Here is a 21,087-nt window from a genome sequence, read left to right on the forward strand (position 1 = left end):
TGTCTGGCTATATGCGTGTATCCAAAAACCACTGCCTAGTTTTCAATGTACCATGACAGACTGTTAGCCGGATTCAGCTCATACTCGGTAAATCCATTGCCCAAAAAGGCCCACTGGTTGTCATCGTGGTACTCGATATCAAAATCTTCGGCTCGGATCTCCGAGATCAACTGCCGGAAGACCAAGGCACTTCCCGCAAAGGCCGCCGTAACCCTTCCGTCCACCGTGTTGCGCTTGAACCAACTCGAACAGCCTTCCGACCAGACTAAAGATTTATGGACGCTGTCCCCGTACCGGATCAAGTTGTCCACTGTTCGCGACTTGGGCGTGACAGCCTTGATATCCTCGGTGGCGATCTTTCGAAGCCACTTCACGATATAGTCGCCGGTCCAATTGATGGCCTCTAGTAGAGAGCCGTGGGCGATGACAGCGTTGGGCCCAAGAAACATGAAGAAGTTGGGCATATCTCGCGCCCCTATAGAGAGATAGGACTCTGGATCCACCGCCCACTCCTGCGCTAGGTCGACGCCGTGGCGACCGATCATGCGCCATTGCGGTCGTAACGAGACGTCGAACCCCGTGGCGCAGACAATCACATCGACTTGGAAAGACTGTCCGTCGGCGGTCATAATCGAGTCCTCGGTTACCGCAGTGACGGGGCTACTAACTAGCTGGACGTTAGGGCGTAAGAGAGACTCGAGGAACCCCTCGGCCGGCGTGATACGTTTGCAACCCAAGGGCCACGACGGAATCAGCTTGGAGCACAGGTCCGGATCGTGCTGGAGTTTGCTCGCCATTTGCTGCCGCGCGATCTCGGTCGCAGCCTTGTTCGCGACCGAATCTTTGAGATACATCTTGAATGCGGTGTTGATCTGGTGGATGATCTTCCGGCGGTAGTCACGGTGGAAGGACGGGTCCTCGCGGAAGCGTTTCTTGTCCTCGTCGGTAAAGGGTGGGTTCGCTCGAGTGTCGCCCTCTCGACCCAGCAGCGTCGCCGGCGGCAGCGGCATATATACGTAGTTGGCACTTCGTTGGACGGCCGTGATCCGCGTCCCTGGCAGTTGAGCTAGCTTGGGCACAATCTGGACGCCCGAGGAGCCGTTGCCGATGACGGCGATGCGCTTGTTGGCATAGTCGTACCCAGAGTCCCACGCCGCTGAATGACACTTGTGGCCCTGGAACCGGTCAATCAGTCCCGGGATGTCGGGCCATCGCCACTTGTTGAGCACGCCTTGCCCGGAAACCAGGACGTCGGCGTATTCAGTCAACGTTTCCTGGCCATTCTTCTCCACCGTCAGTTTCCACTGACCCGTTTCCTCCTGCCAGATGGCCTCGGTGACTCGATGATTGAACTTCACGTCACGCGCCAAGTCCCATTTCTCGACGGTACTCCGGATGTATGCTTGGATCTCGGCCCCGGAGGCGTAGAAGTTGTTCCAATCCGGCTTGGGATCAAATGGGAATGCCTGAGGCCCTGGTCAGTCTTGTCCTGTCAAGGAGGAATGCCAGAATGGTTGGCTACGGACATAGATATGAGCCGGCACGTCACACTGAATGCCTGGGTATGTGTTGACCAACCAGGTTCCTCCAACGTCATGCCTCGCCTCAAAGATACGGTGGTCTACCATTGCTCCCACGTCGGGATGTTGATGTTGTAGCTTGTGTGCAAACATGAGCCCGGAAAATCCTGCGCCCACCGTGACGACTCTGATCTTCTTCCGTGGAGTCCACGCTGGGGCTTTACCAAGGAGAGGTTCGAGGTCAATTTTGGTGTGAGAATGGCAATCGACATGGGCGCCACTGACGCCGGCGCCTTTCATCCTGAGAGCTAGAGGTTCAATGGTATTGATGCGATGCACGCTGGATGGCAACAAGATGTTGAATACGCCTCATCTCTCGATCAAGTTCGTCTCTTGATCTAATTCTTTCAATACTTCTAGCGTGATCGGTCTTCAAGGTAGCTCGACAATCCTCCTCCTGATGGCTATGGCTGGAAGGCCCACTTGCTCCTGTTGCCGACGCCGAGAACCTTCTTCGAACCCCTCAATTAACATCCACGAGAATCTTACATATAAGTGACTTACCCGCGGGTTCTCAATCTATGCTTCTTCTAGTTTCATCATGAATGGCTCGGTCTCGGCTAGCACGCGTGATGTGAACTACCGTCCAATCGGAATTTATAGGGGCGCACCCACATTACAAACTTTGGAATCGGTATATTCGTGCATTCTACCGGGGGTAAAATCGAATGAGGAGTTAGGGAGTGGGAAATACGCCCATGGCTCTTTAACAACCATCCGAGGAAGCCACCAAGGCCAGAGAAGCTTTTCGGCGCTGTGAACCCCATTTTCGCTTCCCCAGGATTTCAGACTTCTCGTGGAGGCCGCGGGGAGACGAGGACAAGGGCCTGGTCTAGATTTGACCAATATATCAGACTCATGACACTATATTAAGGGATTTAGCGCTCCTCCCGCTCCGTCACCAGCACAATTGGCCCTCGATAGACGTGAGTCTACAATTTCTGGCTTGTTCTTTTGTCCTTTCTGTCTATCAACATGCATAACGCCACCAACGCTGCCGCCGCTGTCGACTCGAGCGTCAAATCGCCTATCGACGTGCAAGATAATGCCATTGTCGAATCTCAGCATTCGGCCGATAAGACCGACGAGGTCTTTGTTGAGGATGCTACTCCGACCATCAATCGAAAGGCCGAGAGAAAACTCGTCCGCAAACAGGATATGATCATTCTTCCTCTGCTCGGCATTGGCTATATGATGGGGGTGTTGGTACGGAAGAGATCCTCCCCTCTCCGGCGCTCTTCGATTCTGACTCTTGGACATGCAGGATCGAAGCAATATCGGCAATGCTCGTCTCATGGGTATTCAGAAAGATCTTAATTTGAGCAATCATCAGTACTTCCAAGTTCTGATGGTGACTTGTGAGTCGATACTCGGCACTATTCATGCATGCTGGCTCGGGGTCATCATAGATGAACTGACACGGTTGCCTCTCTTTCTCTCCAGATATCGGTTTCCTAGTCCTTCAAACTCCAGCGGCTCTTCTAATGAAGATCCTGGCTCCTCGCTGGGTTCTCGGCGGGTCCATCGCCATGTTTGGTCTTGTTGCCGCACTGTTCTCCAAGGCGCGTAATTTTGCCGATCTCATCGGTCTTCGTCTACTTCTGGGCTTCGGAGAGGCCATCGTGCCGCTGTCGTTCTTGTACATTAGCATGTGGTACAAGCATGACGAGCTGGCGCTAAGAGGCTGTGAGTGCTATGCCCTGGTCATCTCTCGTCTGACGCACGACAGGAACTAACATACGGTGATCCCACAGGCTTGATCTATTGGTCGACTAGTGTCGCCAGCTTTGCTGGTGGTTTGATTGCTTATGGGGTCGAGAAGAACATCCACAATGCACACGGCCTTCGAAGCTGGCAGTGGTTGTTCATCGTGGAAGGGGTCCCGACATTCGCCGTGGGACTGGCCATCATCATCTTCTTGCCTCCCTATCCAGACAAGGTGGTCGCTAAGGGGCATTTCCTGTTCAGTCGCTCCGAGAACGAACTACTCCTTGCGCGTACCAGGGCCAGTACGTGTTGACTCTTGTCAGAGTGTTTTCTTTGCGCATACAGTTGCAGCAACTGACAAACTGCTCTCCTAGGCCAGAACACCGCAGGTGCCAAGGTGGTGCCCCGCCAGATTTGGATTGCGTTCAAAGATCCTAAGACATACCTAGGCTCTCTGATGCTCTCGGCCGTGGGCTTGAGCGCCGCCGCATTTGCCGTTTTCCTCCCGACCTTCATAAACGCGTTTGGGTTCGACCGGCTTACATCGCAACTCTACACCATCATCCCTTACAGCTTCGCCGTGGTGTCGATGCCCGTGGCCTGCTGGCTCTCGGACCGTTACCAGCAACGCGGACTGGCGATGGCGATCTGTCTCGGCAGCTGTCTCATCGGCATCATCATCATCTTGGCTTCGCCCAACCCGACTGTATCTATGGTAGGCACCTGTTTCGTTGCCGCAGGTACGTATCCGGGCAACCCTATCGCGGTAGCCTGGATCAGCACCATTCACGGCGGCTACACCAAGAGAAGTACCGTCTACGGCATCCAGCAGGTCTTCATCAACAGCTTCATCATCATGGCCACCCAGGTCTTCGACACCCCGCCCAAGTTCTATAAAGGCAACGGCATCTTGCTGGGCATCTTCGCCGTCGCCTTCTCTTCAACTGCGATCCTTTATTTTTGGTTGAGAAACGAGAACCGCAAGCGTGATGCCGCTGCTGAAGCCCGTCGTAACGGATCTGCACCACCACTGCCCACCGACATTGGCGACTTCGAGACCCTCTGTGATTATCATCCAGATTGGAGATATCCGCTCTGAATAGATACGTTCCACCAAAGTGAATGGATTAGGCTGAACCGTGATGTCGCAGCCCATAGAGCACTTTCTGAGGTGTCAGGGCTTCTCTAGGAGTACTGAAGACCGGGATTAATGTCCATCAGCCCCTAAGGTGTCGCCTCCCTATCTAAATGCATGAGATCTAGTCTTGGTACTGAGTTCCTGTCAGATGTTTGCATACGTAGCATCGTGGTCTCAGACCTCGCTGGCCTCCGGCTTACAGTAGACGACTGTGCCATACACTGACAGACGATCTGGAAGGCAACCTGTTTCGTTGAGATCCTACCGCAGGATGAACCAGACACAGTGAAACCGAGAAGACTGACACATTATCCAGCGACTAGAAGACGTGCTTGGCTGAAGAGTATTGCAGGCTGTAGGTACACATCATCTGATAGAGATATAGTGTCACTATTCTACACACCCATGCGCTAGGGATCTGTGTCTGATTTGGGCAGATAATCCCCAGACTCCCTCAATTCCTGAAAGACCTCGCTGGCGATGATAAGCGCATCTCGGCCGGCGGGAACACCGCAGTACACCATGGCATGGCGGCATGCCTCAGCAACCTTTTCCTCCGTGAAACCATTGTAGACGGCGCATCGTATGTGGATGCGCAACTCGGGCCCTCTGCCTAACGCCGTCAACATGGCGATGTTCATCAGCGCGCGCTCCTTGAACTCCAAGCCCGGCCGAGCGTATCCGGACCAGCAGACCTCGGAGATGAATTCTTCGCTCACGGCTGAGAAATAGTCCCTTTTCTGCAGACATTAGTGACGGACGGCGAGCCAGTTAGCCATGACGCTCCGCGTGTGGGAAATTTTGGATAAGTAGTACGAGGGAATGTGTCGGCAGAGTGACGGTATCGGACTGACCATGCTTGCCGCGACTGCATCGACGTGTTTGTCTCCTACAAATTTCCTCACCATCTGGCGGCCAAGAGCTAGTTTGTCCACAGGTTGGGACTGTGTTCGATTACCGGCCGACATACTTTGGTTGGTGAGAGAGCGAAAATCGAGGAGTCCAGAAGATGAATGATTCCGCGATGGATGGATGGATTGGTTGCGATGGTGAATCGACAATCAGGCTGCAGGGTCCACGCCACGGCAAGATAACTTCAACGAGTCTGGTCAGAAGCAATACCTGCTGCATGACCTCTGGGATCCTTCAGATTTCATTTATCCATATTCCGAGAACCGTTGCCAGTGTGTCTCCAATCTATCTGCCTTCCAGGATTGACTGGCATAGCTAGATCGATGGTGGCGGAGGTGACAAAGGTACCGATGCAAGCACTTCTCGTACAGTATGCAGATAGCAAGGGATTTCCAGATCCCCGTGGCAACTCGGTACACTGAAGACGCTGCCCATCTTTTTCCGTTGCCGAGTTTGTGCTAGTTGATGGTTTCGCTCCGCGGCTAAAGTATGGGACGAGAATGGAACGAATCGATGAATCAATCAATAACCAATCACGCCCGCGGCTAAATGGGCGAGTCTCAGCAACAACCACACCTCAACCGTCCATTTATCGATGAGGTAGCAACTCGTGGGTATTGGCCTGAAATCCTTTTGCGTGCAATGGTGTAGAAAGTCCCCTTCTCCAGCGTTGCTTCGCTCGATGCTGATTCATCAGACAATCGTATACTTGGGTGGCCATGCCTGTTGCTATCGTCACTGGAGCTTCGAGAGGAATAGGGAGGGCCATTGCTCTCAGACTTGCAGACGATGGCATGGATATTACGGTGTGCTTCTCTCAGGGTTGTAGGAAATCTCGGATGTATGCGCTCTAACTTTGCGGCAGATCAATGACCTCGACAACCAGGCAACCCTTCTTGAAGAAGTCAGGTCGCAGGTCGAGCAGAAAGGTGCGTAAGGGGCTCAGTCTCAGTGGTCGGTCTGGCTCAAATCACACCATCATCAACTTTGTTTAAAAAGTCCTAATTCAGGTCGAAAATGTCTGTGTTTTGCCGCCGACATTACCGACGAAAATCAAGTGCGAGACATGGTGACACAGACTGTCAAGGCTATGGGAGATCTCACGGTGAGCTCGTCTCTTTCACAGCCATCACAGGCCTTTATGGTCAAACGACTCATTCTGGCTGCATTTCAGGTTATGGTGGCCAATGCCGGCATCATCATGCCCATGTCAATGATGGATACCGACTTAGGCGAGTTCAGTCTCGTCTTAAACGTATGGGAGATTCTTGAGTTCAACAAGAGAGTCAACACTGACGCGCCTAGGTCAACGTCATCGGCACATTCATTTGTTACCGCGAGGCAGGCAAGTCGGGTATATTTGTCCGGCACGGTCGAGTCTAACGGTGGCTCAGCTCGTCAGATGATCAAACAGGGTAAAGGAGGACGCATCATCGGAGCCTCATCTCTGGCAGCCTACCGACCGGTATGTGAGGGGCCGCGTGCTTGCATGGCAATTCCTTGCCCGATTTCTGCTAACACTGTCTCTTCTTCCACAACAAAAGTCCCACGGATCGACCCCCTATGCAGCCAGTAAGTGGGCGGTTCGTGGACTGACTCAGAGTATGGCCTACGACTTGGCGGAACACGACATCAACGTAAGACTCCCCAGCAAACGGCGCTGAGCGGATGTACTGGCTGAACCTTTCTACCGCGCATAGGTCAATGGTACGGTAGACGTATTTCAATTCCCCCAATATCGCTTGCACTGACATTCCATCCGAAGCATACTGCCCGGGGCCGGTTGATACTCCGGTGAGTACACTGCCGCCCGAGGCGATGAGTGAAAGGCTAACATGTCACCTATCTAAATCATAGATGTGGGATCAGATCGATGAAGCTTTGGCCAAGGGACAAGGTCTGGCCAAGGGTGAAGCGTTTGCAAGATCCGTCCAGGCTCGATGTGGCTTGAAGAGACCCTCGGCACGTTCGGTCCTCAACTCCGTACTCAACAATGGTCTGCTGACTCTCGACAGGTCCCCGATGATATCGCTGCCATGGTAAGCTTCATGGCAGGTCCGGGTGCGCGAAACATCACCGGGCAAGCCATGATTGTAGATGGAGGTAAGCATCTACCCTCTGTTTGATGCGAGTGTCTGACAGTCCCGTAGGCATTTCCTATGGTTCTTGACAGCACTGAGATTCTGTGATCCTCTAGACGTTCACTTACAAGCCGGTTCCAAGTCAAGCCAGAATGAAGCAAAACAAGGAAGTCAGCTGTTGAGGACACGTGCACTCTTCTTAACCTTTGGCAGTATATGTAGATTTGTCCTCGTTTCATCCCTGTGCCTTTGTTTTGGACCCGGTTGCTAGAAGGCCGCTATGGAGCTGCATGAGATCCAATTATAACCGTCGAATCGAGGATGGAATTCATTCATGGCACTTACGCACCCTCAGTTAGGATTCTTGGATAGTCTGGAGATTTCAGCTATTAATAGGACGTGCTTCTTCCTTGAGGCCAGGCAAGATCGGTCTGCACTTCTTCCCATCGAACCGCCATGAAGCGCTTCAGAATATGAGGTTCAAACCTCTCTTTTCTGAGGACTTTGACTTTACAAATTCAGCGGCCTTATTTCGCACAAGTTTGACTAGTCTACGAGGCTCCTTAGAGCGGGCTCTGGATCCTCAATAGTCTGAGGGCCCACTTGTGATCCTGCGGTTCGGTCTGACGAGGCTTGAAGACAACGCTCTCTCACCTCTCCCTTGTCTGAAAGGTATGGGTAAAGATCGTGGGTGATGCCACTAGAGGGTGTTACGTCGTCCTAACAGAAATGTGAGTCACATTATGTGACTCAGCAATGTTGGCATTCGAAGTTGTACGGACACCGGCCGGAGGAATATTAAACAAGAAGTGTCTACATACCTCTTGCTACAGTGCGCACTGTCAATGGAGGTCAGTGTCACGTTAGGAACGTGGTTTCTTTGATGGATTCTCAACGCTGATGCGTCCTGGAAGCATGTCCAGCAGTGCTGGAAGGATACCTACCTAGGTAGGTACCTGGTAACTATGGAACTCGATGGCGGCTCCTGTGGCTGCAGGACCCACCACCGAGTTCCTAAGCCTAACCCGACCCGACTCGGCCTATATTAATTAAAGCTTAGCCTACTTTCCTGTTAGAAAAGAATTACTCTCTCTCTTTTGCCGATAACCCTCGCCGATCTGTATCTTTCTGCATTAGAAAATTGCAGAACCTTGAGGGTTGAGCCTCTATTCACTGAGGAGTTGATCTTGCGTATTTGATACTGAGTAGATCTTATTTGCTCACAATGGGCTTGTTTGGGCTCCTTGAATGGGATGCTCTATAGTCACGAGCCTGACCCTGATCCCAAGTCGATCCTCGGCCCGCTCCTCGGCGAGTTGCGAGAGAATAATGCGCTCTAGCCTGCAGCCTTGTATCAGGCTGCAACGCCGTGACTCAGGCCGGTCCTCTGGCTGGAAGTCGCTAGCGGAAAATGGCGGTCGAAGCTTCTGCGGCCGGAAGAACAGCTGATCATGGGCCGCTCGAATGGGCAAGCAATTTTGATAACCAAAGGCTGTTACCCCTCTCGACCAAAACCCTCTCAATATGGATTTCGAGTGTCGGAAGCTGATTAGCCCTCTACACAATGGTCAAAACAACCCTCACGAAAGTCCACTCCCGCGTCCCGCTCCGATTCCAGGCAGAGCACCCGCTCAGCCCTGGGCACGCCGCACCTATCCATGGGCATAGCCCGACACAGGCAGCGGATGGGACCGCTACGTACTTGGTCACTACTAGGAGGCCTCGATGGAACCCAGCAGCCGTTCTCTCATGGTTGCCTATTGGCGCACTTCGCGCTAGGCCTGCTTGTAACCAACTTCTGCCTATTGCGGTAGTGGAGTTCGTGCAGATGGTGTGGGGGCCAATCATTTGGCAAGCACACAGCGTCTACCGAGCACCTCGTACAGATTGTATGGACCCTCCAGAGGACATCACCGAGCTCACTATCTGCGCAGTTTCGGCATTTAAGCATATTCGTGCTCTCTCAATGCCATCTGCCGTGGACAGAGTTCCTGGGTCTGGCCTCGCATGATCGAACTTGAAGCGAACAACTTGTTCCCGGACCGAATCGCCTCTGTCCAGGTGCGGCCCTGTGGCCGGCGCAAAGAATGACTGTCCGACTGTGCACTGCCTCCTTAGCTCTATAGTGGCGCAGTGAATGCTACGAATACTAAAGTACTGCACTGACCGACCTTTGGGAATCCTTCTCTTCCCACCTCATTTCACTTCTTCCTACAAAGTTCTTGAAACCCCGGCTGGTCCCCAACACCACGTGATGTCGAAGGAACCCCAGACCACCAACGACGGGGGTTGGCTCACCATAGTCACCTTACGAGTTTTCTTTCCGAAATCGACCTTCAGCCCGTCATTTCGAGATAAACTAACGGAGTCAACTCCCTCGAAAATACCATGTAGTTGCCACCAGCTGAGTGGCCTTCACCCAGGGCACAACATCAAGGACCTTATACGTGGGTTGCTACCATCGGACCATTTCACGGCCCGTTTCGTTATCAGCAGTGCCGAGAAGATTGAACAAGCCAAACGACTCTGCACGCCGCAGGCAAATCAGCAATTCGACGATGCCGAGGAATTCAGGTTCTGGATTCGCAGTTTGGCCGTCCAGTTATCGGAGTTATGCGAATCAGACCACGCCCGCGACTATGGTTCGGACCAGCGAGATTTTGGACTCCGACCTTTCAAAACTGGCAGTCTCACCAAGAGGAGTGTCAGCGAAGACCTTGTCCGGATATTGAATACCCCCCTGAGCCCGAGCGAACAGCAAGGGCATGGAATGGGCTACGTATATGTCCTACGCTCCCAGATGGGTCCTAGCACCATGGCCTTGTTGAAGATTGGGTTTTCAAAGTTCCACCCAGAGCATCGAGCACACGAACTTGCTCGATGTCTGGCGCGACCGGAAGTGGTCAGCCACACTCCCTTGGTGCCGCATGCGAGGAGACTAGAATCGATCATCCACACGGAGCTCCAGTCTTGTCGAAAAATTCAGTCTTGCCCAAGATGCTGCAAGGATCATCGAGAATGGTTTGCCGTGTCGCACGCCGAGTCTAGAGAAGTTCTAACGAGGTGGAGCACGTGGATCCTTCAACGACCCTATGTAGACGGGAAGCTGACTGATAAATGGAAAGACCATCTGCGAACCAAGGATTTTAAATCTATCGATGACAGCACGTCTGTAGCAGAGCTTTGGCAAACCATGATCGACGCGTTTCCCGAGGGTGGGTCGAAAGACGATCGATCGCAGCGCATCGGGAAGTACCTGAACGATTGCTACTGGGATGTCATGTGTGACCAGCTTGGCACAGTCCAGTACGGGAAAGATTTCTGTGACTCGCTTCGAGAAGATATGCCTCTGGGGCCCAGTGGCACAGGTACTTGGAGAGATGAGTTACAAGCCAGCTACGATGCTGCAGGAGAGAAGCTTCGCGACCTTCAGATGAAGGAGGACGGTCGAGATGAGGGCTACGAAATGAACGACCACGATCCGCTTGCAAACTTATCAATCCAGGATGTGTTTCGTCTAGGCATACCGCACAGAGGCCCCATTGGTGACCCGGACACCCCGATCAGTGCCATATTTGGCACAGACACACACCTCGGTCGCATGTTTCATCTGGAAACAAAGGTCCGCCATCTTTGGAATCCGGACAAATCTCCCGGCCCACTGCTTCGTTCACTTCTACGGCAAGAGACGGAATCAAGGTCGGCAACAGAAGACCTGCTCAAGCTCCATGAGTCCGTAAAGACCCTCAAGACCGGCGCGTTGTCTGTCAGCGATCCCATTCTCGGAATTACTGAGTCGCCCTTGGGCGACGCCACCATGCTTCCTGTTCTGGCGATCAAAGATTTGAAATATCTTAACCCGCTTGTGGCCAACTGGGTTGGCATGAGTCCCACGAACGCTGGATTTCAATATCTCCAGGAAGCGTATGCCAGCGGTAAATGGTTTGGCAGCAAGCCGCGCTTCCAGCTACCGAAGGCGTACCGGAGAGCTGGGTATAAAAGCCTTTCCGCCAAGGACGCCGACAACGCCCCGTCTTCAAAGAGGCGAGCGCAAGAAAGAGCTAAAGATGGCAAAATAACTCCCGAGCCCCTTACGGCCGACGTGAACCCTGATCGAATTTTTAATCAGCCTAGCTTCCAGCTCACCCGTGGACCAGACTCGGATGAGTTCAAATGGACGGTCCCGTTAAATGACGAGCTCATCGAAAAAGTCAACCAATGTCTTGAAGAGATACGGAATGGAGGACGGGCAGACTTCGAGAAAAGGGCCGCAAAGGCATTTCGTGACGTGGGAATCGACGTGCCCATAGACGAAGAGGAAGAAGATACGATAGAGTCCGATTCTTTCATCTCATCCGACTCCTCGTCCAGTGAGGAGGAAGAACGAGATCTGCACGCAGAACCGAGTTCTGGAACTCCTCCAATGGCTCCTGCCAAGCGAAGAAAAGAGTCCAGCTGTAGCATAGACCTCGTCAGCGCAAAAAAGGCAAAGTCGTGGCTGCAATCCCTGTGATGAGACACTATCACGTACGGGAGAGATTTACCGATCCAAAAAAAAAGAATGAATGGGTTTGAAAGGTGAGGAAGAGTTGAAGTGGATTGAAGAATGTGGGTATGATGAGAAGGATGCGCTGGAGATATTAAAGTATAGATGGAAGCACCGTATAGCCAGAAGAGGTCTTAGTATTTGGCTGGGGTACCAGATCAGAGAGGAAAATGTAAGGTAAGACCCCTCCCAGGGAAGAAGATGATAGAAGTTCCATACCCTGGGAAGGAAACGTAGGAGTAAGAGGGCGTCAGGGTCGGTGTTGCTGAGGGCTTTTTAGCGCCGATGTGTCTCATCATTTCCTGGGGTGGTCGCAATATGAACGGAAAGACGCAACACTTCCAAACAGCCACGAACAGCAGGATATATTAGACAAAAAATGGTCGAAGAAGCAATGAATTCGAGCTTGTCATGTCGAGAGGCGTCTGTAGCAGGGTCGTGGTCAACGTATGACTCCACCGCCTCCATCACCTCCTCGCAGGCCCTTGAAGAGACTGAACCTGCTCTTATTCCTACCGCCATTGACAACCCTCATGGGAGCACCCACTGGATCTGGAACGATATAAGCACCGTCCACCTCGACAGCTCCATTGCCTCCTGTACTTGATTTCTCTTCCCTTTTCGACGGCCTGCCGGGCCTGTTTCCTTTCCCGACAGCTTCATCTTGGGCCACATCAACCATTTCCGTCTGGCCTAGTTGGCCTCCTTCAGCTGATGTCGACTCGCCTTCTCCTGCAGCCATCCCCGATCCTGCCTCTCGCCCTCTCCACCGACTGGAGTCTTCTCCATTCAGAATGCAGTCTTCTGCGGGATCTTCTGTGCCGACATACCGGCCCAGCTCGTCCTTCGCGTAATGCTTGAGATATTCTGTCCTTGTGACCTGGCGAATGCTGACGTTGACTTTTCCGTGGGAAGAAGATTGAGAACTTGATGGATTATGGCGGAAGAGTCCCGGGCGACCTCCGAAGTTGCCTTCTTTCTTAGAATGTACACCCAATGCTCCCTCATCCTTGAGTCCGTCGCGTCTTCCTCGTAGAATTTCTGGGTCGAGCACTGGCACTGTCATCAGCGTGTCGTCGGTGTACTCAGTAGGCTTGAGGACGGGACGGTACATGGGTCCTCCTTGAAACCCATAGGCGCTAGGGTTGACGCCGCTCACTGAAGCGGCGACTGCATCCCACCCTCCCATACTTAATGGGAGCTTTTTGCTTTCTTTCTGGCGTTTGAGGTTGCTAAAAGTTACGGTGACTGAAAAGGCAGAATCAGATTGATATGATTCTGGCAGTAATATAAAACCACAGGCTCAAACGCTTTCATCATGAACGGGAAAAAGGATGATCACCAGTGTGCACTGCCTCCAACTTAGTGCGATGTCCTTGCTCTCTTATGCCTCTTTGATAGCCTTAGTGTCTGCCTTGATGGTGACGATTGGTGGTCATGCAGAAGCTGTGGGGAAGACAGAACATGAGTTAATACCCCTCAGCTTTAGCGACTAATGCCTTTTGGGATCGGATGAAAATCCCCCGTGGTAAGGTATTCTCATTTGGCAGATGAACTGAATACTGAAATGGCTTCCTCAGATCAAAATGGGTTCTCCTAATTGGGTTGTGGTCGCCGAAAAGTGTGGCTATGCATGTGCTGCGTACCACAAGGTCGAAGGGACGCATCAAGCCGTGCTGCAGTAGCACGATACCCTGGGCATCGACCAGAACATGGTGAGGATTGTAAAATTGAAAATTCCTCCTTCAACCATTTTGTCGTAGCTTTGCTAGTGCCGCCGCAACACCTGCGCTCAACTCAGGTTCTTTGCGACTCTGTGGCTGGGGCGGTCGTGAGGCTTGTGCCTCTGCTTTTGCCGCTTCAACATCAGCAAGGGCAAGGAGCGCAGCTTCTTCCTCCTCGTCCAAATCGTCCATGGTAACTTCTTCCAACCGAGGACGCTTGTGGCTGGGGCCCGCCTCAGCTGTATTCTGTATCGCAACAGCAGCTGATCCCTGCCTGCTAAGGCTGGGTACACTGCCAATGGGAATAGGCGTGTGTCCGCTTCCTGGCCTTGACTCCGGAGTGCTTGCATCTTCAGAGAACAACGAGGTCTCTTGCCTCAGCAGTGCTGCATTGGATTTGGCGGCTCTTCTGACGCGGAATGGTTCCCGGACAGTAGAATACCAAGCTTTGACTTTCTTCTCACCCCATCCTGGCACCAGAGCCAGTTCTTCTGGTTCCGCATTCACAGCTGCTCGAAGAGACCCAAAGTTCATGATCAGACTGGCAGCGTCGGTCTTGTTGATATTTCGTGGCGTCGTAACGAACTCAGTGAGGCTCTCCTGGTAAGTCTCTGCTTGGTGCGCTCGAATTGATGCAGAGGAGGCGTGCTCATATGATTTGAAGAGTTCTAGATAGCGGCCCGCCTCTTGGGAGGACCAGCACAGGATCAACGTCAGATTGTTGATCATCGAGGTCTTGGATAGCTCCTTCAGAGCCTCTTCGTGATTCGTGATGTCCACCATGGTCAACAGGATTCGGAGGTTGTAAAGCTTTCCCAGCTGGCGGATGCGGCTATAGATGTATTCTGGATGCAAGCGATGGTATTTGAGAGACAGGAACAGCGCGCATGTTGTTGCACCGAGCACGTAGTCGCATGGTATGTCAGAATATTCCCACGGGAGCTGTGTAACATGTTTCAGAATAGGATTGCCCTTTTGTCGAGTTGATACAAGGATTGCCGATGGTCCCTGTCTTCCAGGCAGTGCTTGAGGCTTTGGCTGAACCACTTTTGCGGGTGCGTTGGCAGTAGCTGGGCTTGCTGTTCGTTGCGGGCCAGATGATCGCTCAACCGCTGCCTCTTGTGATAGGAAGTCGACATTGTCGAACTCTTCGGCCATTGTGTTGCGCTCGGGCCTTGTCCTAGATTTTCAGAGATGGGAGATATGCACTTATCGGTCTTTCATTCATCGGTGCTTCCAGTACTGTCTTATATGAGGCTTCGCCTTTCGAGTTTTTAAACAGCATACTCTCTCACTCCTCGCAGTCACTTCAAAGAAAGGTTTGAGAGTTGCCAACTGAAAGGAATTGTCACTCCGGATCCAGGAAATTCTATATCTTCCTTATGCTTTGACGTAGAAAATCCATACGGCGGACTTTATATGCGCTAAATGCAAAGTGCAACTCCACTTCGAATTGGAGAAATTTTTTGGGCTGCGAAAAGTTCAATTTTCCCACCAACTCGACAAGGCCGCGAATATTGGTGGCACCTCGACCATGGACCAGAGTAGCAAGAGGCGCAAACTCTCTAGTGGCAGCTATGAAGTGGTCACTTCAGACGCTGACCACCCAACCCAAGAACCAAGCCCCAAATCCAAGGAGCAGAGACGCTCGCTCTTCGTCCGCTCTCTACCCGCTTCCGTGACCACAGAGCGACTTACGCAGTACTTCTCAGAGTCCTTCCCTCTCAAGCATGCCACAGTCGTCCTAGACCCCGAGACAAAGATCTCTCGAGGATTCGGCTTCGTCACCTTTGCCGATGCAGAGGACGCGCAGGCTGCAGTTGCACAGTTCAACAACTCAGTGCTAGATGGGAGGAAGATCAAAGTTGAGCTGGCTGAAGCAAGACACCGTGATGCAGATATCGGAGCCAAGAGCAGCGTCAATACCACGGCGCTACAACTTCGAGCACAGCGAGAGAAGAACCAAGCAGAGACTCAGCCCCCGAAGTTGATTGTCAGAAACCTGCCATGGAGTATCAAGACGGCTGAGGATCTCTCCCTGTTGTTCCGAAGTTATGGCAAGGTCAAGCATGCGGTCGTACCCAAGAAGGGACCTAAGGAGCAGTACGGTTTTGGCATTGTTGTGCTTCGGGGGAAAAAGAACGCTGAGAGGGCACTTGCGGGGGTCAATGGGAAAGAAGTCGATGGGCGCACTTTAGCCGTGGACTGGGCCGTCGACAAGAAGACTTGGGAAGAGTTGCAACACACTCGTCCAGAGACTGCACAACCAGCCCAAGACGAGCCGATTGCGGACGACCATGACGAGGGTGACACCAGAACGGATGGCGATGTAGACGACGGTGCGGAGTCTGACAACGAGGCGCAGGATGATGACGAAGTTGTCGCAGATGCTAGTGACTTGGTTGAAGATTCCGAGGAAGAGTCGCTCGAGGATTTGGATGCTGAAAGCGACGAAGAGGACATACAATCGGAAACGGAGAGCACAACCCCGGGCCCTGAGGCAGGTGACAACAAAAATGACACCTCTGTCTTTGTAAGAAATCTACCCTACACAACGGACGACGACCTTCTTCGGGAACACTTTTCGACTTTTGGACCGATCCGATATGCACGGGTTGTCTACGACCCAGAGACTGAGCGCTCCAAAGGCACAGGTTTCGTCTGTTTTTTCAATATTGACGACGCAAAGGCCTGCGTCAAAAATGCTCCCAAGCGCGATATGCCACTTGAACATACGAACAATGACAACAAAAAACAAAGGGAAGCATTGAAGCACTCTATCCTTGAGAACGAAGCAGCAGACCCGTCGGGTCGCTATACACTCGAGGGCCGCGTTCTCCAGGTTTCCCGGGCTCTCAGCAGGGAAGATGCAGAACGCCGAGCAAGTGAGGCCAGTGAAAAAAGAGACGCCCGAGATCGAGATAAACGACGCCTATATCTGCTTTCGGAAGGTTCCATCTCGAAAGGATCAAAGCTCTACGAGCAACTAGGCAAAGCCGAGATCGACATCAGAGAGAGCAGTGCTCGCCAACGGCAGCGATTGATCAAAACCAATCCGAATCTATGCCTGAGTCTGACCCGACTAAGCGTCAGAAATCTTCCCCGAGGTATCGGCAGCAAGGAATTGAAGGCGCTGGCTCGCGAAGCGGTGGTCGGATTTGCCAAGGACGTCAAAGCTGGCCTCCGACAGCCTCTGAGCAAGGAAGAGCTACGGCGAGGCGGCAGCGAGATGCAAGAAGCTGAGCGCCGACGCAAGCTATCTGGCAAAGGGATCGTCAAACAGGCAAAAGTGGTGTTTGAAGACAAGGAAGGAAGCAAGGTCAAGGAAGGCGCTGGTCGAAGTCGAGGCTATGGCTTCATCGAATATGTTGGCCATCGGAATGCTCTGGCCGGCCTGCGTTGGCTCAATGGGCACATGGTCAAACCCCAGAATGCTGGTTCTGAAAGAGGGAAACGCTTGATCGTAGAGTTTGCCATTGAGAACGCCCAGGTCATCCAGCGAAGGAACGAAAGAGAACAAAAGGCCAGGGAAGGTGGTGGGAAAAGGTTCAAGGACAACAAGCAAGAAAAGTCGGAGAATGGCGGAAGGGTCAGCAAGAAGCGGAAGCGCGGAGACAAGGACAATGATGGATCATCTTCAAAGACATCGAAAGTCCCGGAGGCGCTTGAGCCGGAGGAGAAGAATCGCGTTGCAAAGAGGAATCGCATCATCGCAAAGAAGCGCCAGGCCAGGAAAGTACGGAAAGGGTGATGGATTGACTGAATGTTTGAGTCGCAATCAGTCTGCAGTTGAGCATTGAACAATGAGCGGCACCAATGTGCTAGTCAAGGCGAAGGACTGTGTCTCCTACTTCTTCCGTCCGGGGTATCTGCCTGGCCGTCACAATATATCGATATCTCCCTGCTAACCGTCGTTTTCTCACCCAATATTCTGAGCACCCGCGACCTAGAGGTAGAGGCAAAGGGGAGTCAGCACCTATCCCGAGATATTGTATGGCCTTCTCTTGCCCAGTTCTCAAGTCGTCTGCACATTCTGAACCTTTCCCCCCCGCCCAGCCCGTGCAGGCGACTTTAGGACAGTTCTTGTGTTCTCCCTCCTCACAGTTTCTGTATCTTGGATATACTGACCTTGCCCACGATGTTATATCGCTTGCTGAAGAAGGTGTACCACTCATCGAGAACCGTCTTGTACTTATCGTCCAGATCGTCCCATTCCGGCACGCAATCTTCGGGCTTCAGGCTGGAGAGGGCGAGGGCGCGAGAAGGATCCTTTCCGGCAAAGACTGCAAAAAGTGAAAGCATTTGGTTAGTTCGGGATGTGGCGCAAGCATGCGGAAACACCAAAGTGAGGGAGGGGCAGGCCCGTACCATGATATTGACCCTTCTCGCCATAGGCCTTGTTCTTGGAGACGTCGAAGACAGTTCCCTTTATCGCAACCCACGTAGGCTTATCCGGATTTGTCCCTATCGCAAGAAAAGTCGCAGTCTCAGCATGTTGCCCTTTCCCCCCCTCACAGAAGCTATGTGTGCTGCACACGCGGCACGGGTCTCTCTGCGTACCATCGCATTGACTCAGCTCCTCCAACGAGATCTCTTGGTTCTTGGGCGGTTCCAATTCGACAGGAACCTTGGGTTCGAATTTCTTGTTCTCTGAATAAGGGCTCGGTGAGGTTGGATCAGTCATGATGATGTGCTTTAACAAACAAACCTCGATTCGTGTCGGTCACTGTGTAGAGGGACGAGAGAATGAACAAGAGGTCAGTTTTCCGGACTTTTGGAGTTCCCAAAGGTGACAAGGCGAAATCGTGCCACCGCACCAAATGAAGTGCACTGCCCCTGTGACCTTGCGAAAGTGTGTGCAAGGGCTGATTACATACTCTTCCCACAGCTTAGGAAAGCGGAACTCCTCCAGTCTGAATGTTTGACTTGATTGGGACTTGGGGTAACGGTGCCTAGGTAGGTAGGGTTTGGTAGGCTTGTCGGTCGCGGCAACACGAGGGCAATCGGCTGATAGTGTTTCGATCCCTGGTCGGTCTGAAGCAATCCTACCTAGGGTACAGCATAAAGCGGACGCAGGCAGGCGAAGAAGATGCCCCTCTTGGGCTGCCCCTCCATGGGATTTCATTCCCCCGTCCCCGCTGGTGCTGCCGATGCTGTCAAGTCTCGGCTCGCAAATTAAATCCGGCACTGACTGACGAGCTTCAGCGAGTTAATCGCTGTTGAACAGGTATGGGTGAGATCATGGTCCTCAGTGGCGCAGCACAGGTATATGACGCCTTGATCCATACCGAGGACTTTGGTGGCTGCCCATCGCAGAACTGCCCCGGCCGCAGACACGACCACCATCGGTGTTCGTGCCTTCTACCGTGGTTGTGCAGAACAGGTATTGACATAGGTATATATCATGCCCACTTTGGTCATTTCCGCCTGGCGACAGCGTGTGCTCGCGTTCCCCTGGCAGAATCTAGGTGAGAGCGTGGGTTATGTTCAGTTTTATGTCTATGGACACTTCCAGGACTTTTACTCTTCTTCTCCACCAGGCCTGGCTCCTTTCCTCCTTAATGACTTCACTGGGGTCTCGACCATCAGGCCCATGAGTCGGTGGGCCACCTCTCCCGCTGCGAGGACAGTGGTTTCTCCAGGATTGTCATATATCGGAGCAACCTCCACCACGTCAGCCCCAATGACCTTCAGACCCTCAAGGCCATCCAGGATGCTGAGGAGCTCTCTAGTCGTCCAGCCACCTACTTCCGCCGTGCCCGTGGCCGGAGCATATGCTGGATCCAAGACGTCAATGTCAACCGAGATGTAGACGTTCGTGTCTCCCACTCGGGCTTTGAGCTTTTCGATGATCCCCAAAACACCAATTTTGTCAATATCCCTGGCGGTTATGATCTCGAAACCGCACCGTTTGTCGTTTTTCCAGTCATACTTTTTGTTGAAGACCGGGGCTCGGATGCCTGCGTGTGCGGAAGAGTTGAGAATGAGGCCTTCTTCATGGGCAATGTGAAGGAAAGTGCCATGATTGAGCCCGGCATAGTGGGATATCCCTCCACCGAGAACTTTTGGATCTGCGCAGAATCAAAAGTCAGCACCGAGTTCACTGTTCTCAGCAACGGTCAACCAAGCACCGGGCAATTGCTCTGGACAAGCTGGGGCCCTCATCAATCGCATGACCGTGAGAGCACAGGAATCGCTGCGAGCATACCCCAGGTATCTATGTGGCTGTCAAAATGTATGACACTGACAGGACCCCAGTGGTTAACGGTCGAGCGCAACGCCGCCAAGGTTGTTGTGTGGTCACCTCCCAAGGTGATGATTCTAGGAACGTCGGCCACTTCTGTGGTATTGGTTGCCCGGCCCGATACCACTTTGTGCGCCTTTTCAAGTTGCTGCAAGGCTACGGTGTTGTCCAGGAAAGTGAGCGGTGCGTCGCCGCAATCTACAATGCGTGCCCAACCCAGGAATGTGTTTTCGTGGGTATACGGGTCCCATCCAGCCGCAGCTTGCATTCGTCTAGAACCCCTGCTCAAGTCGGGTCAGAACGTCGTTGGTCCAGGTAGCAAAGGCTGCAAGTTCCAGGTGGAAATGCCCTCGTGCTTGATCTTACCATCTGATTCCACTAGGACCAAACCGCGATCCTGGGCGAGCGGTAGTGCCTGTGTCAAAAGGGGCCCCCAAAAAGGCAATATCATACTTGTCTACATTGTCATCTGGCGATAAGCAATGTACCCAAGGGAGATTTGCAAAGGTACTGAGTCCCGAGTATTTCTCAAACTCGGCCAAAGGATCCTTGCCCGAGGCGATGGGCGACCGATATTGGCCATCAGGGCCTCCAAGGTTTGCCTGGAGTGGTGATACTGGTGGGAACACAATATCCCGAGCTATCGAGGAAGCTGGAAGGAGGAACAGCGGCAAGGTCCAAGAGTTCAACATGACTGCGATGTGGTCTTATCAGAGCTCTTGGAAGCTTGTAAGTATCTCGCAGTACTGATTTGAAGGTAAAGGTACGAGAGTCGACGTTGATTTGAGGCTAGAAATGAATTATCGCGGGGCCATTCCGAGTGCCGCTCGAGATACTGAGTGTCAGGGTCAGAATACCATTTCAGGTGAGTTTTCAGACGTTTGCTTCCCTCAGCAATGTGCTGCGAAGACGATTCATTGAGAAGCAAGATAAGGAAACCTGGAAGTCAGAGTCAAACACTGCTTGTCTTTGGCAGGTGCCCACGAAGAGAAACCGGCCTACTAGTGGGCCATGAATTGGTGCTCACCCATAGCTGCCCAGGTAGGTAGAGCACCCGGGTAAGGCTCTTGGGCCATTAGGCTTGACGATTGGCAACCAGGCCGGCGGGAGGGGGCCCACTAGCCTCGGTAGGAGGCTGGAGGAGTACCTAATGCC

At 52.7% G+C, this 21,087-nt stretch overlaps 10 protein-coding genes across 10 annotated transcripts; 4 read left to right on the forward strand and 6 right to left on the reverse strand.

Moving 5' to 3' along the window:
• Window positions 1-35: 35 nt before the first annotated feature.
• Window positions 36-1,820, reverse strand: Z520_09224 (uncharacterized protein; the record flags this gene model as incomplete). The annotated part of the gene is made up of 2 exons (XM_016779718.1): window positions 36-1,466; window positions 1,527-1,820. The coding sequence occupies 2 exons, from the start codon at window positions 1,818-1,820 to the stop codon at window positions 36-38; spliced, it is 1,725 nt and encodes a 574-aa protein (XP_016629037.1).
• A 735-nt stretch (window positions 1,821-2,555) lies between these two features.
• Z520_09225 (uncharacterized protein) lies at window positions 2,556-4,386 on the forward strand (the record flags this gene model as incomplete). Its single annotated transcript, XM_016779719.1, has 5 exons — window positions 2,556-2,786; window positions 2,845-2,938; window positions 3,024-3,266; window positions 3,335-3,589; window positions 3,662-4,386. The coding sequence occupies 5 exons, from the start codon at window positions 2,556-2,558 to the stop codon at window positions 4,384-4,386; spliced, it is 1,548 nt and encodes a 515-aa protein (XP_016629038.1).
• Window positions 4,387-4,835: 449 nt separating this feature from the next.
• On the reverse strand, window positions 4,836-5,393 carry Z520_09226 (uncharacterized protein; the record flags this gene model as incomplete). The annotated part of the gene is made up of 2 exons (XM_016779720.1): window positions 4,836-5,165; window positions 5,280-5,393. The coding sequence occupies 2 exons, from the start codon at window positions 5,391-5,393 to the stop codon at window positions 4,836-4,838; spliced, it is 444 nt and encodes a 147-aa protein (XP_016629039.1).
• A 663-nt stretch (window positions 5,394-6,056) lies between these two features.
• Window positions 6,057-7,463, forward strand: Z520_09227 (uncharacterized protein; the record flags this gene model as incomplete). Its single annotated transcript, XM_016779721.1, has 10 exons — window positions 6,057-6,143; window positions 6,203-6,266; window positions 6,348-6,442; window positions 6,512-6,583; window positions 6,683-6,802; window positions 6,882-6,974; window positions 7,038-7,044; window positions 7,103-7,131; window positions 7,195-7,308; window positions 7,353-7,463. The coding sequence occupies 10 exons, from the start codon at window positions 6,057-6,059 to the stop codon at window positions 7,461-7,463; spliced, it is 792 nt and encodes a 263-aa protein (XP_016629040.1).
• A 2,209-nt stretch (window positions 7,464-9,672) lies between these two features.
• Window positions 9,673-11,931, forward strand: Z520_09228 (uncharacterized protein; the record flags this gene model as incomplete). The annotated part of the gene is made up of 1 exon (XM_016779722.1): window positions 9,673-11,931. One exon carries the CDS (start codon window positions 9,673-9,675, stop codon window positions 11,929-11,931), a length of 2,259 nt encoding a protein of 752 aa, XP_016629041.1.
• Window positions 11,932-12,406: 475 nt separating this feature from the next.
• Window positions 12,407-13,153, reverse strand: Z520_09229 (uncharacterized protein; the record flags this gene model as incomplete). The annotated part of the gene is made up of 1 exon (XM_016779723.1): window positions 12,407-13,153. One exon carries the CDS (start codon window positions 13,151-13,153, stop codon window positions 12,407-12,409), a length of 747 nt encoding a protein of 248 aa, XP_016629042.1.
• Window positions 13,154-13,709: 556 nt separating this feature from the next.
• Window positions 13,710-14,846, reverse strand: Z520_09230 (uncharacterized protein; the record flags this gene model as incomplete). The annotated part of the gene is made up of 1 exon (XM_016779724.1): window positions 13,710-14,846. One exon carries the CDS (start codon window positions 14,844-14,846, stop codon window positions 13,710-13,712), a length of 1,137 nt encoding a protein of 378 aa, XP_016629043.1.
• Window positions 14,847-15,222: 376 nt separating this feature from the next.
• Z520_09231 (uncharacterized protein) lies at window positions 15,223-17,439 on the forward strand (the record flags this gene model as incomplete). Its single annotated transcript, XM_016779725.1, has 1 exon — window positions 15,223-17,439. The coding sequence occupies one exon, from the start codon at window positions 15,223-15,225 to the stop codon at window positions 17,437-17,439; it is 2,217 nt and encodes a 738-aa protein (XP_016629044.1).
• Window positions 17,440-17,786: 347 nt separating this feature from the next.
• Z520_09232 (uncharacterized protein) lies at window positions 17,787-18,372 on the reverse strand (the record flags this gene model as incomplete). Its single annotated transcript, XM_016779726.1, has 3 exons — window positions 17,787-17,971; window positions 18,057-18,152; window positions 18,249-18,372. The coding sequence occupies 3 exons, from the start codon at window positions 18,370-18,372 to the stop codon at window positions 17,787-17,789; spliced, it is 405 nt and encodes a 134-aa protein (XP_016629045.1).
• An 836-nt stretch (window positions 18,373-19,208) lies between these two features.
• Window positions 19,209-20,624, reverse strand: Z520_09233 (uncharacterized protein; the record flags this gene model as incomplete). The annotated part of the gene is made up of 3 exons (XM_016779727.1): window positions 19,209-19,759; window positions 19,897-20,213; window positions 20,299-20,624. The coding sequence occupies 3 exons, from the start codon at window positions 20,622-20,624 to the stop codon at window positions 19,209-19,211; spliced, it is 1,194 nt and encodes a 397-aa protein (XP_016629046.1).
• Window positions 20,625-21,087: the final 463 nt, after the last annotated feature.

The sequence above is a fragment of the Fonsecaea multimorphosa genome (assembly GCF_000836435.1).
Source record: "Fonsecaea multimorphosa CBS 102226 unplaced genomic scaffold supercont1.23, whole genome shotgun sequence".
In the NCBI taxonomy this organism is placed as follows: domain Eukaryota; kingdom Fungi; phylum Ascomycota; class Eurotiomycetes; order Chaetothyriales; family Herpotrichiellaceae; genus Fonsecaea; species Fonsecaea multimorphosa.